At 41.0% G+C, this 13,173-nt stretch overlaps 1 protein-coding gene across 2 annotated transcripts in view; it reads right to left on the bottom strand.

Annotated features, from left to right (window-relative positions):
• ANKRD31 (ankyrin repeat domain 31) overlaps positions 1 to 12,341 on the bottom strand; it is a 68,865-nt gene extending 56,524 nt beyond the window's left edge. The window contains exons 1-6 of one of the 2 annotated variants that reach the window (XM_084505118.1): positions 11,282 to 12,341; positions 10,423 to 10,478; positions 8,805 to 8,875; positions 5,435 to 5,481; positions 4,723 to 4,817; positions 3,659 to 3,699 (exon numbers count right to left, since the gene is read on the bottom strand). In XM_084505118.1, the coding sequence (XP_084361244.1) occupies positions 3,659 to 3,699; positions 4,723 to 4,817; positions 5,435 to 5,481; positions 8,805 to 8,875; positions 10,423 to 10,478; positions 11,282 to 11,379 (408 nt within the window). In that variant the 5' untranslated portion in view covers positions 11,380 to 12,341. The remainder of the gene's footprint in view (positions 1 to 3,658; positions 3,700 to 4,722; positions 4,818 to 5,434; positions 5,482 to 8,804; positions 8,876 to 10,422; positions 10,479 to 11,281) is intronic. The other variant, XM_084505119.1, reaches the window with a different exon arrangement.
• Between the last annotated feature and the right edge of the window lie 832 nt (positions 12,342 to 13,173).

Below are 13,173 nucleotides of genomic sequence, written 5' to 3'. Positions count from 1 at the left end.
AAGCAGAAGGACACTGAAATCAAAGTCTCATCTAAGAAACCTTGACTGCAGATACAGAAACTGTAGGTTAAAAGCCTCAAAGCCAGACTTAGACAAGCCTTGTATGTCTAACTCCGCGTGAACTGTACGAACAAGCTTGTATGAGACACGATACTTCCAGCAGATGGCAGTGCATCCAAATCGCTTTTGTGAATCTTGACATACAAGGACAATTAAAAAGTTGTTGATAAACTGGTGGCTATTTGGCGCTATGGATCGTGTCTTGGAAATGTTACAAAAGATAGAAATGGGCTGAATAGTGCAGAAGTGTAAGTAATGAGGGTGCAGCAGACATATGAAGGGGACTCCTATTTCTGCTAGCCCTGTGTCAAACAACAGCAGAGAAATTCAGTCCTTCAAAACACACACATAAGAGAGAATCACTACAAAAGAGTTAAGGCTTCAGAAGGCTCAACACTCCCAGCTTTTGGGAGAGTGCTCAGCTGAACACAATTGCAATACATGTATACCAGGACATGAGAGGTACACAAAGAGAGTCAGAGGGTAGTTGAGGTTGGAAGGGAAGCCCTTGCAATCACCTAATCCAACTTCACTGCGCAAGCAGTGCTGGCTGTGGCACTTTGCCCAGCACCACATCCAGTCAGGTTTCGAGTACCTCCACATATACAGTCTCCACAACCTCTCTCAGCAACCTGTTCCACTTTGTGGCCACCTTTACAGTAAAAAAGTGTCTTCCTGTGTTCAGATGGAATATCTTTGGTTTTCATTTGTGTGCATTGCCTCTTGAGCTAACAGTGCTGAACTACAGAGACTGAGAAATACAGACTACTGACAGTCATCTTCATCAGTCATCTTCACTCCTATCAGTTGTTTACACACGTTGATAAGATTCCCCTAGTCTTTCTCTTCTCCAGGCTGAGGAGTCCCCACTCTCTCAGCCTGTCCTCATGTGAAAGATGCTCCAGTCCTTTATCATCTCTGTGGCTTCATCAGTGCTGAACAGAGGGGAAGGACCCGCTGGCAGACCTGCTGGCAACATTTCCTAGTGCAGCCCAGGATATTGTTCTCCTTTGCCACAAGTGTGCATCGCTAGACCATGGTCAGCTTATTGTCCACAGGACCCTGAGGTCCTTCACTGCAGAGCTGTTTTTCAGCCAGTTGGTCCCTAGTACGTCCTGGTGGATGCAGTTACAGCTCTGCAAATAAAGGACTTTGTGATTTCCCTTGCTGAACTTCATGAGATTCCTCTCTGACCAGCTTGTCCATGTCCCTCCTATTGGCAACACAGCTGTCCAACGTGTCTGTCACTCGTCCTAGCACAGTCTGTGAGCTTTCTGAGAGTTCATGCTGTTCCATTGTCCAGGTCATTCATGAAGACTTTGAACGGTACTGGCCACACTAGTGACAGGCAAACCAGAACACAAATCAAGGCTGCTATTTTATCAAAATCAAGAAAATTCAGTAAGACTCAATTTATGGTGTCATGATTTCTAGAGATCACGTTAATTATTGACTTTCTCTTGTATTTCCAGGACTACATAAAAAAGACAACATGCCCAATGACTCACTGCTGGTTGTCAAGGTGTCTGTCCTGCCCTTTCTTCAAATCAGTACACAGAAGCTGTGATGGTCGTAGGTTCCTCTCACAATAGGTTTTCCTGCAGCTCTCAGATCTTGGCAGTGTCACCATGAGCCAATATGGAAAGAATTCACCATCAGTGATAAATCCCAACCTTCCTACTCCAGGCACCTGAAATATCCTCTGTGGAGGTCTTCTCAATACACTTGATTTAGCTATTCTCTACAGGCATTTGTTTCAAGGCATTTAGGTTCTATTTTTGTTCCATTCTGCACAATAGGAATGTTTTATTTACTAAACCCACTATTATAGTTGCATATTGATAGTTGTATATTTTTCATGAAGAAGTTCTGATACTGGTATCTTGCTGTAAGCTAATGGCAGTTTTCCTAAGAAGCTGCAGATGGCAGCAAGCATTCCATGCACGCACCAAGATCCTCTTGTTTCTCTACAACCAGTGCAGCTGATGTTGCCAGAGCTGCAGAAATTCTCATGATGGTCCATGACACTGCAATAGGAGCTGGTAATAGCAGTTATTTTTTCCTGCAGAAACTAATTTCACTGAGTTTCCTTGTCCAACATCCACAGGCCTGAGAGCCGTGAGCCAGTCAGGAGAGAACTGAGACTAAAAATCAAAAAGCACAAAGATGACACTGTGCCTCACAAGGGCAATAGTGGGAGATAACCATGCGGAGGTAGCAGACCAGATACAAGTAAAATCATGGCTGTAGACAACAGCATAAAGACATGTAATACAAAGGCCAAGAAACTCTTCATGAAATGCTGCCAGCACTCCCTCTGCTGGATGGAGATAAACATGCTCAAGTCCTTCATTACAGCTTGGACTTAAATCACCACAAAAAAAAAAAAACGAAAACAAAAACAACATGACTGGACTGTGCTGGAAGGAAAAGGAGGAGAGGAGGGGTAACAAAGGCACATTTGACCACTGGATGTTTAAGTCAGTGGTTGCAGACTCAACTCCTGTTCTAGATCCTTGTGGGTTGGATGTTTCACTAATATGTAGTTGAAATTTTTGTTAGTTTATTAAAGATGGGGGGTATTCCCTCTTCCCTCCAAGGTTTTCTTTGTTTTATGGGCAAAAACAGTGCCTACAAGCATATAATTTTTAAAATAATCAGCGTTGCGTGTGAGTTACATTCATAACATTTAGGTTGCATTAAGCTTATATAAATTAGTCTTGCTGCAATCCCAGCCTTATGTTTGCTGGAAGCTATGCATTTCCACTTATCTAATCTTCAGTAGAGCTGGCCTGAAAAGGTAACTTGGCTAAAACAACAAAGCCAAATTAAAAAAAAAAAAAAAGATGAACAATGTCTGAAAGTTGTTCCCCAAACCTCGCTTCATGATGGGGGTCAAACAAGTACTAGTGCTGGCAAAGAAGCAGCAGAAACAAGTTACAAGGAAAATATGCAGCACCTTGCAACACCCAATTAGATGGGCTTACACCAGAGTGGAATCATCCCTGATTCAAAATCTCTGAGAAGGCAGCTGACAAATGGTGGAAAAGGTAGCTCCAAAGCTGTGCCTTCGCTTCTACACGATCAGCAGTGAAATCTGTAATTCATGAGCAGCTTTGGGATTAGCAAGGACATAAAGAGACTGGTAGTGCCTATTTCGGCACTATAAACGTGAATGAATCTCTGCTCCCAAACAGGACAGTTACAGATACCTTGTTCCTCCACAGAGACCTTCCTAATGCCTTTTCCATAACTTTCATTGGTGGGGAACAGGTTTTAAGCCACTAGAAGTCTTCACCACTTCAATTTAAGCCACAGCCTTATAGACTCTGTGTCATGACAATTTTGCCATGCTTCACTGTTACTGCTTACGCCCTGTAAGCTTATTAGCTGTAGTTCCTACCCAAAAAGCAGATAACTGAATAAAGCCTAGGTTAGTGCCCAAGACCTTTACATCTAATGCGCTCGGTGTTGGTTTCTATAGGTATGTGCCTGCTTTTAAAAATGAAAGAACCTGGTATTTTTCAGTAAAATATTTTCCAATGGTAATTCAATTAGATGAAATTTTCTATATATTAAGTTGTAGAAATACACTAACCTTTCCTTCTGAATCTCTCTGAAATCCAATCACCGTCATATCTAAATTTAGGAGAGCAAACAAATATTTCAGTTGTACTACCACTGAATTTGGCCTCTGGATGTTTCCATAATTTCTAATAAAATGAGACTATACCTTCTGATTAAGTCTCAAACATTCTTAAAAACGACTATGTTCATATTTCCTAACAGTAAGTTTTCTAGTTAGACCCCTTGTTATATTCCAATTATGTTCCAGTGGTACTTTGTCACTTTTCTTAACTGTGATTTAGAGACCTGTGCTTCCAAAGACTACCAGGAGTTGAAATTACCACCCATTCCAAAGGATGAGACATCTTCCCTGCCCTCTGTAATTACAATGCAATTAGACAATACAAGTGATACAGTACAAAAAAAATACCGCCTCTGAAAGGGGCTGGTCCCACATCCCTTCCTCACATCACTCTGTTTTGATATTCATAGAACTCCCTGGGAAGATGACCTTACACTCAGTTTAGTGAAAATTAATCACAAATAAAGTGAATGGGTTCTGGTTAGCAAAAATTTGCTGAGGAGGAGCAACAAAACAGATGGGGCAGTACTGTGTTACTGGGAGCACACGGAAAAAAAAAAAAAGTACAGATGAAGTAGCAGCAGAAAGATGCGAAACAGATCTGGGGAAGGAGTGGTAGCATTTTAAAGTCTCCTTTCTTAGAGATGTTTTTATTCTTGGAAGCACTAATAAGAAACATGTAGGAACCCTCAGTGTCTGTTACTCACATCCATGCTTATCTGACACATCTATATGGCACTTGACAACCATGTGACCTGTAACTTTTGCCAAAAAATTCCGTAACAATAAAGTAATTTTAAGCTGGAAATATACCACTGGCTTAGGATTTTTTTTTTTTTTTTTCAAACAGTCCTAATAGAGTACTAACAGGCAACTATGAAAACTAAGCAACAGTTGAAAAGGTCACATATATTCAGACTCTAAATCAATCTATATGGATACTCATCTTCAGCTTCTCAAATGATTTTGCTATACCTAGAGCAACTTGCAGTTTCATACAGTGTACAACATACCTAAAGAATTATTTTGCTGTCCCTCTGCTGCAGAATTTAGTGAGAAAGCAGGCTTAGAAATATTTTCAGTAAGCAATGGATAGTTTATCCAGCCCCTAGAATTAAATAATAAAATAACAAGTCCTATTCAGAAAGAATTGTAATCGTCTCAGCTTAAGAAAATTTCCACAGTAAATTAATTTATGCAGTTTTGTATTTATAATTATTTATAGAAACAACTGAAGTTATTTCAGAGGCATACAAGGGCGTGCAGTAATTAAGACTTCCTGATCTCCTGAGTTGAGCTACCTCTGGTTGTACACTCATCCTCTAAATTTAAAAGGCCCCTTCCAATTTTGTATTACTTATTTCTGTACTTCTGTTATAAATCCACCCTTCTGTTATAAATCCATCCTGTACTGAAATTCTTCCATAATTTCTAAGACCAAAAGGTCCAATAATTTTTTTAATTACTTTTTTTTTCTATTTGTCTAGCTGCTTATATCCTAATATCATTAAAGGCAATGCCATCAATACAGACAAATATGGGTACAGTTTGACCGATATGGGACACAGGATTACCTCTGACATGAATATATCCTTCACTAAACAAATAAGAAAACTGCTTCACAGTAAGACATTGGGAATGAAATAACATACAAATTGAGGTATATGGGAATGGTCTAGTTACAGTGTGCCTGACTGGAATTCCTGTGTGATGTACTATACTCACTGCAGGAGAGACTGAGACTCGTCAGGTGCATATTTTTCTTGAGGTATCTAGACAACAACAACAGAAAAGTGTTTTAGCAACTTAGTAAACAAAGTACTTCATTATTAACTTTCTCAGCATTGCTATATGCTTATCTTCTTCCTTCTGTAATAGCATTTTTGGATCAGGTCTTTACATACCTTACTAATACGATAAAAAAGCCACTTCTCTTTAATCTTTTTTTTTTTTTTTTTTTTTTGGGTTATTTAAAGAAATGTCAAAACACAAATCAAGATTGTAAATGAAAACTCACGCAGGAGGAAAACACACCTATGCAATTACAAGATGACTACTTTGAACTTTGGCTGTTTCATACATCAGAAGATTAAACTACAAGATACTTATATTTGAACTCCCAATTTTAACCTTTGTTTTTTGGAACAATTCCTTGTTCTAATTAAACAAGCTGTTTCAGATATTGTGGAGTTTATTATTCAGCTCTGAATATCCCTGGAAAAGGAAGAATTAAGGAACTTCTCAGATGACAAGACCTGCACATCAACAAGCTCTAAATGGCACAAGAAGTCAGGGCCACTGCACAAAAACACAGGAAAGATCACGTAGATAAGAAAAAAGCTGAAGTCAGAGCAGGGGACAAATTCAAGTTCTTCAGTAAAAGGAGCTTGTATGCTTTCTGTGCCTCTGACTGCACTCTGAGGAGAAAAAAATCTCAAGTTTTGAAAATGAAGGCGTTATGCAAAGTCCAAGGCAACTTAGGGAAGATGAAGACAAGCAAATGAATTGGAGAAGAGTTCTAGATGAGGTGAAGATTGAGTATTACTGGCTGCAATTTCAAGCAAATTATTGGCACGTAGTTGAGAACATTCACAGAACTATAACTTTGGGAAACAACATCTTTGTGTGGACACGCAACGATGACTTACTCAGCCTGCACTAGGTACTAGTTACACAATAATCACAACCTTTTTAGCAAAGAGCTGAAAAGTAACAAGTTGTGATCACCCAGCAGGAATGACTACTGAAAGGTTCCAAAGAACAGAACAGATCTTTTAGAAATAGCTTATGCAATAATTACTGACTGATCTAGTTCCAAAATATGGCAACAGCATAGCTGGCAGAAAGTTATTGACTTTGCTAAATATATCCTTAGTACAAATCAGCCTGGGTATTTACACTGAACATTATCCAGAGACCAAGTGAGGTCTGGAGGATAGCAGCATGACTAGTAAATCTCTGCTTGGGTAACATTGCTCAGGAAGTGACTTAAAGCTCAGTGGACTACCTCTGTACCTCAGATGAAGGAGTTATATAATCTGCTAAAATATTAGATTCTATGCAAAGTCAGTCTATCACTCATAGCAACAGTCTTGTTGAGAGGTTTTCTCAAATCATGAAAGTTACACACGCAGTATTTGTGGCCACAGACTGCATGTACTGGGAACACTGGGAACAGCCTTCTGTCCCGCTGTATTGCTTTTGGTAAGGAAATTCCTGCAAAACTCAACTGGTTCTTCCCATGTGAGCTTTCATTTACACGGTCATTTGAAGGGATTCTGGAGGTGTTTAAAAGACTGAAGTTTATAAGATTTAAGTGCCACCTAATAATTTTACATGCACTTCACTAAACTGGAAAAGGAAAAAAAAAAAGCCCAACGAAGGTGAATCATGGGGCCTGCATGAACAACCTATGGAATAGGGTTTTAATAGGTAACGGAAATGACTTGTCTGGTTGAAAGGACCTGAAGGCTACAAAATCTCTGGTGGTAGAAAAATCTTCAGGACAGCCTCTTACATGGCAGAATCAAAGACAGGACTCCACATCCAAAGCTGTTGCCAACCCACCTCAAGTACACAACAAGCCAAGGCTCTTCAGAACAACAGGAACAGGCGCTGCATTTCCTGCAGAAACTCACTGCTCCACACAACCCTCTGGCTGCACAACCCTCACAGCACATCACATCAAGATGTGGTATTCACATAAACAATTTCCAAGGATGCAGCTAAAGGAAAGGCTTTGGTGTAATCACATTCCATGTTGGCTCTTGGAGTGGCTGAAAAGCCGCATTGTTGCAGTCTACACATGGAAGTAGTAAGGATGAAAGCCAAACACAGTTGGTCACTGCCTTCAGTAACCATTTAAACTTGAAACTGACACCATGCTGTGGATGATCAAGCTGCCAGTGGCGTGCTATATAGATCTCACTAAAAAAAATAATAATAAAAAAAAGTGAGAATTAACCCAACTATTTGCTAACGTATTTGACAATTCTTTGGTTTTCTGACTCTTCATTTTGGGGAGAAGAGGTTTGTCTGTCTTAGACTTGGAAGAATCCCTTACTGGGATTGCTGACTGGCTGCTCTGGTGACAGCCACAAAGCCAAAGACTTAATTCAGGCAGCGTATGGTCAGATCAGCTCCCAGAGGAGCGAAGTAATAAGCAAGTGGGCACACTTCTCCTTCCCTCTGTCCTTGAATAAGCCTCAGTCAAAACAACTCCAGCAGTAAAACAAATTTAGGGAGAGAAGCCTTTAAAATAATATCTTTTCAATTTAGTTCAGTGTTTCCTTTGCTGACAGCCAACCAAATTTATTTGCTATACTGTAGCCCTCTATTAATAACATTCACTTCAGTAGAAGGAGTGTCTTTTCAGTATAGCCATTGCAATTTAGGGAATGGTTTATTTTTTTTTTTAAATCTCCGCTTGTACTGGGGTAAGGATACAATATATACTATTTTTGAACCACAATACTATAAGTAGCATGATAGTCACAGGCTTAAAAAGAATTTTTGTTAAAGAATAGGAACCTGTTTCTATTCACATGAAGATGCCATATAAGGGTGGAAAGCTGATTGCTCAACAGAACAGAATTTAATAGGCTGGCTATGGACTGTGCCAAATACATTAAAAACTAGGCTAATTGGTAGATTAGGGAACCCAGAATTACACACAGATTAGAATAATTGCCCAGTCACCACATAAACAGAGATTTTATTCTGCTTTTCAGATTATTATCTCATTCTTTTATAAAGAAACAATTGTCCCAGTGTTGGATCACAGCTCCGTTATGAGTAACCAAGGGTGTATTCTGGTCAACCCAGATAGTTATCTTTCACACCTGAAGGGAACATAATAAAAGGTTCGAATCTGAAAGGCTGTAAACTCATAAAATACCAAGGAAGAGACTTTGATACAATCCTGGAGAAAATGTGCTACGTATGTGACAACTTTTTTCCCCATAAAATACACTTCAGCTGCAGGCCACCAATCTGTTTTGCACAAAAAGAATGGCAGGCTCAGTGATTTTATTAATTATTAATAGCTAGATATGTGTAGAAGGAGATGTATCATTTCTGTACATACTGGATTTACCTGTTTTGCTTTTAGTCCATACATATGATCATGAGCTATACGCATAAAAGCGATTTCTGGAGAGCAAACTCCTAGAAAAAAAAAAAAAAGTTCAGTGGCAAAATGCAGTAATAAAAGGCGGTTTTGTTGTCTTATGGTTCCATAAATCTCTGTATGTATCAAAATCTCTAATATGCAATAGACTTGAATGGTTTATCAGTCTAACTAAATTTTTTAAGCTACAGCATAGGAGAGATGAATAAAACTGAGTAAAAATATGTACACTTCCAGATACAATGCTTTTCAAGATGACTACACAGAGGGAGAACTCTGGAGAAAAATAAATAAATAAAAAGAGAAACAAAAGGGAAACCCCCAGGGCTGGAGCCTTAGGCTACAAAACCACAACACTGACATGAAGAAAATACTCTTGAAATTAGTGTTTATGATATGCATCTAATCACCAAATTGCTACCGGACAAGTATGCACAAATATATGAATAATGAAATAATAACTCTAAGTATAACACTAATATAAAGTACCACAGGGAAAATGCTAAAAATATTTTAAGGTGTCACATTCATAGAAACAGAAAAAGAAACCCCAACCCTCAGGTAAATACCCCCTCCTACCACAAACTGAAGAGCAAGTCAAAAGAACACACTTTAAACCATCGTTTACCAACCAAGAACGTTGCCAAGTTCTTATTTCTGTGGATAACCATAGGTAAGGTCAAAAGGATAAGTTCAAATGCGTCTCTCCTCAGACAAAACTACTTAGCAACTTCAAAAGGTTCAGCATCAGGCGATGGCAGCAATAGGAAAAAATTTCAGATTTCAACGGACTGTAGATAAAATGTACACTAACTAAGACTAGTTTGATTAAAAAACAAAAACAAAAAACAAAAAAAACAGGTAGTTTTGAATCCAATCAGGTTTTCAAATTGGCAAAAAAAATGAACGAAAAGAATCCTGAAGAATATCTTGTGTCACTTAAGAGTAGGCAGTCTGTATACTGCCAGAGTAAAACATTAAGGAAAATAAATTAATTGTGTTAAACAGCCAAGGACATTACAGTAGAATTGTTATGTAACTACCAGATATTTGTTCATGTAACCTCTCTCAACAGAGTTCTTGAAGGAGATTTTAAGTTGTTAATTGAATGTGCACACATTTACATTTAACATAGTTAATAATGCACTTAGAATAATGCACTTAAGTATTTGAAGAGAATGGATCTATTTAACAAATGTAAAACTTTTTCCACTAGTATATGCTACTGTAGTTTCACGTGAGTTTATGGGGATGTATACATGTATATTCCATTCATTTCCTTCTGTTCAAATACAATGCACATAAATGTACCTAAATGTAAAGGATATTCTTCATGCACTTCCTAAGCAAAGCATTCTCACTTATAGCATGTAGAAAGAATGGTGAAATTAAGAGCAAAACGGTTTTTCAAAATGTGATTTACTTATTTATTTTGGTAAACTACCAGTTAAAAACATGGATTTAGTTAGTGATAACTTGCGTTTCAAAAGAATGCAACATTTAAATTTCAGCATTATGGACTCTGGCAACATCCGCAGAAGGAGTTCACTGAAAAAACTCAGACTGAGAAAAGAATCTGTCCTACCTTGATTCTTTTTCATTTCTGCTGTTAAATCCGTGTCCTTATCAAAAACAGATAACCTTTAGAAAGAGAAGAGAAGAGAAGAGAAGAGAAGAGAAGAGAAGAGAAGAGAAGAGAAGAGAAGAGAAGAGAAGAGAAGAGAAGAGAAGAGAAGAGAAGAGAAGAGAAGAGAAGAGAAGAGAAGAGAAGAGAAGAGAAGAGAAGAGAAGAGAAGAGAAGAGAAGAGAAGAGAAGAGAGATCAAACATTTGGACAACCCTCTTTCCATCCCCATAAGCTCAATAAGCAGTTTAGGCAAACCTTATTAGCTTACTTTGTGAGGATGTTGCAAACCTAGATGAGTACCATCTAACAAAAATACCAGTTGTGAAGCACTCCCAAACCATGATGCTATATACGCATTATACTGTTGCTCTGCATTTTAAGCCTTATGTAGGGAACTGCATCGCTTCCACGTATTACCAGCCAATATTGAGATTCAAAATAAGTACAAATAAGAAGCGCAGATGCTTGGCAGTTTCAGCTCTTTGCAACACTTTAAAGAATATGGAAAAAAAAAAATGTAAGAACGGCATTAAAACTGCAGAGCACCAACGTGAGCAACAATCTTATTTGATGGCACTTCATTTTTATTTTCTCTGAAGCAGGATGCTGGGAATGCTTTCACCTCACTGACTAAAAAGCTAAAACCACACATTCGTGAAAACCCGTGGAGGTGTTTGTTTGTGTGAGAGATGTTTTAGACGCTTTGCCCTGCAGGACGTCGGCCGGGGTTCGGGCGCTGCTCGCCTCAGGGCGGCGCGGGCTCCCCCAGCCCCCCTGCGCCGGGCCCGCGGCTCCTCCCGCGCCACGCCCGCCTGAACCTCCTCCTGCGGAACTCCTCGTCGTCCACATCGCTCTCCGACACCGAGCCCTCCACCACCGTCTCGTCGCTGTCGCTGCTCCACATCAGCTCCCCCATGGCGCCGCCGCCCCCCCGCTCCCCTCCTCTCCTTCTCCGTCTCCTCCGGGCGCCCCGCGATCGCGCCCCGCCCCGCTTCCCGCCCCCCCCCCAGTGGTCTCCTCAGGAGTGGCGGCCATCTTGTGGGGAGCGGGGCCGGGCATTCGCGATACGGAATTATTAGTAAAGATACTGAAATGTTGTGGGTTTTGCAGTATTTGCGGCTGGTAACCCGGTGATCACCTTTAAAATGGGAGCGTTTTCGTCACGCAGGCCTGCGCTGCCTCAGCCTTGCCTTCCATGGCCACAGCAGCCGGGCCAGCGCTATTGCCATGGTCACTGACAGAGTCAAGCTGGTCTGTGGGCCAGGGAGAGCTGCAGATACAAAAATAAAAATCGAAATAAAAAATATACCGCAAGAAACCTTATTCCATATATATATACAATCCCTATAAATTCCAAATCATGGTTCTGACTCATGCCCACACTGAGCTTGATGATAAAATTAAGCATTCAATTTCTAAATTAGATTCCATCACAGACTATTCAAATAAGCAAAAACAAGACCACAAAAAAAAAAATGCTGCAGAAAAAGCATAGAAAACAGAGAAAGATAATAAAGGCTATCTTGAATTACATAACGATTATACATAATTGCTGCAAGTGTGTACAAATTGCTGTTTTGGTTTGACTTAGTCATATCCACATGCAATTATAGCAATTGCAGTTGCACATTACCAAATTACTCCAGAAAGCTTGGTGGTAATGTTTTACTTTTCTGCGAATAAAGGTGAGATGCTCAAGAAAATGCACATTAAGAAAGAAGCTAGCTGGGGACAGGGATACGCAGCAGCAAGTTGTCAGGATCTCTGCATATCATGTTGAGAATCCAAAGTGTAGTATGTGTTAAAAGACTGAGCTGGCATGAATAATTTCCCCACTCATAACAGCTGCTTTGGGTGGAGTTTTCAGGAAACCTTTCATCAGTGTATCTTTTATTTTTATTATTTTTTTTACTTCAGAATTACGTCAATGCTTTGCCGCACAGTAACTGACATATGGTGTGCCTCGAAATATTTCTAAATGGCGTGCGTAAGAAGCAGATTTGGAAAGCCCAATGTGTAAATTGTCCATAGGAAAATCGTTGCAGGTTGAGTTTCGTTTGAAACTCGTCAGCCTGGCATTGCTCAGACCTGGCAACACAGGGTGGCCATGTGAGTGAGGGGGTGATACACTGACATGCAGGTGTGGGGAGCTGGGGGTCGGCCTCTTCTCACGGGTAATTGGTGATAGGATTGGAGGGAATGGCCTCAAGTTGTGCCAGGGGAGGTTCAGGTTGGCAATGAGGAGACATTTCTGCTCAGAAAGAGCCGTCAGGCACTGGGACGGGTTGCCTGGGGAGGCGGTGGAGTCACCATCCCTGGGGGTGTTTAGGGAAGGGCTGGACGTGGTGCTTGGGGACAGGGTGTAGTGGGTGACAGCGGTGGCAGGCGGATAGCTGAGCCCAGGAGAGCCTCTCCCCCTCGCCAGGAGCCATTCCGGCCGCCATGGGCGCACCCCCCCCCCCAAGCCTCCCTTATCGCGCCGGGGCGGGGCGGGGCCGGGCCGCGCCCCTCCCCTCAGCGCGCCGCGCGGGGGCGGGGCGACCCCGTCGCTCGATCGCCGTATGTAAATAAGCCACCTCCCGCCGCCCAATCGGCAGGCGCGGCGAGAGCAGCGCGGCGGCCCATTGGCCGGGCGGCCCCGTGGCGAGATGGCGTGTTCGCCGCTGCTGATCGAGCGCCGGGCCCCGCGCGGCGCTGGGCGGGCCGTTGC

The sequence above is a fragment of the Aythya ferina genome, assembly GCF_964211825.1.
Source record: "Aythya ferina genome assembly, chromosome: Z".
Classification (NCBI taxonomy): Eukaryota; Metazoa; Chordata; class Aves; order Anseriformes; family Anatidae; genus Aythya; species Aythya ferina.
The sequence above is the reverse complement of the archived record's forward strand: the minus strand, read 5'-3'. Positions and strand labels throughout refer to the sequence as shown.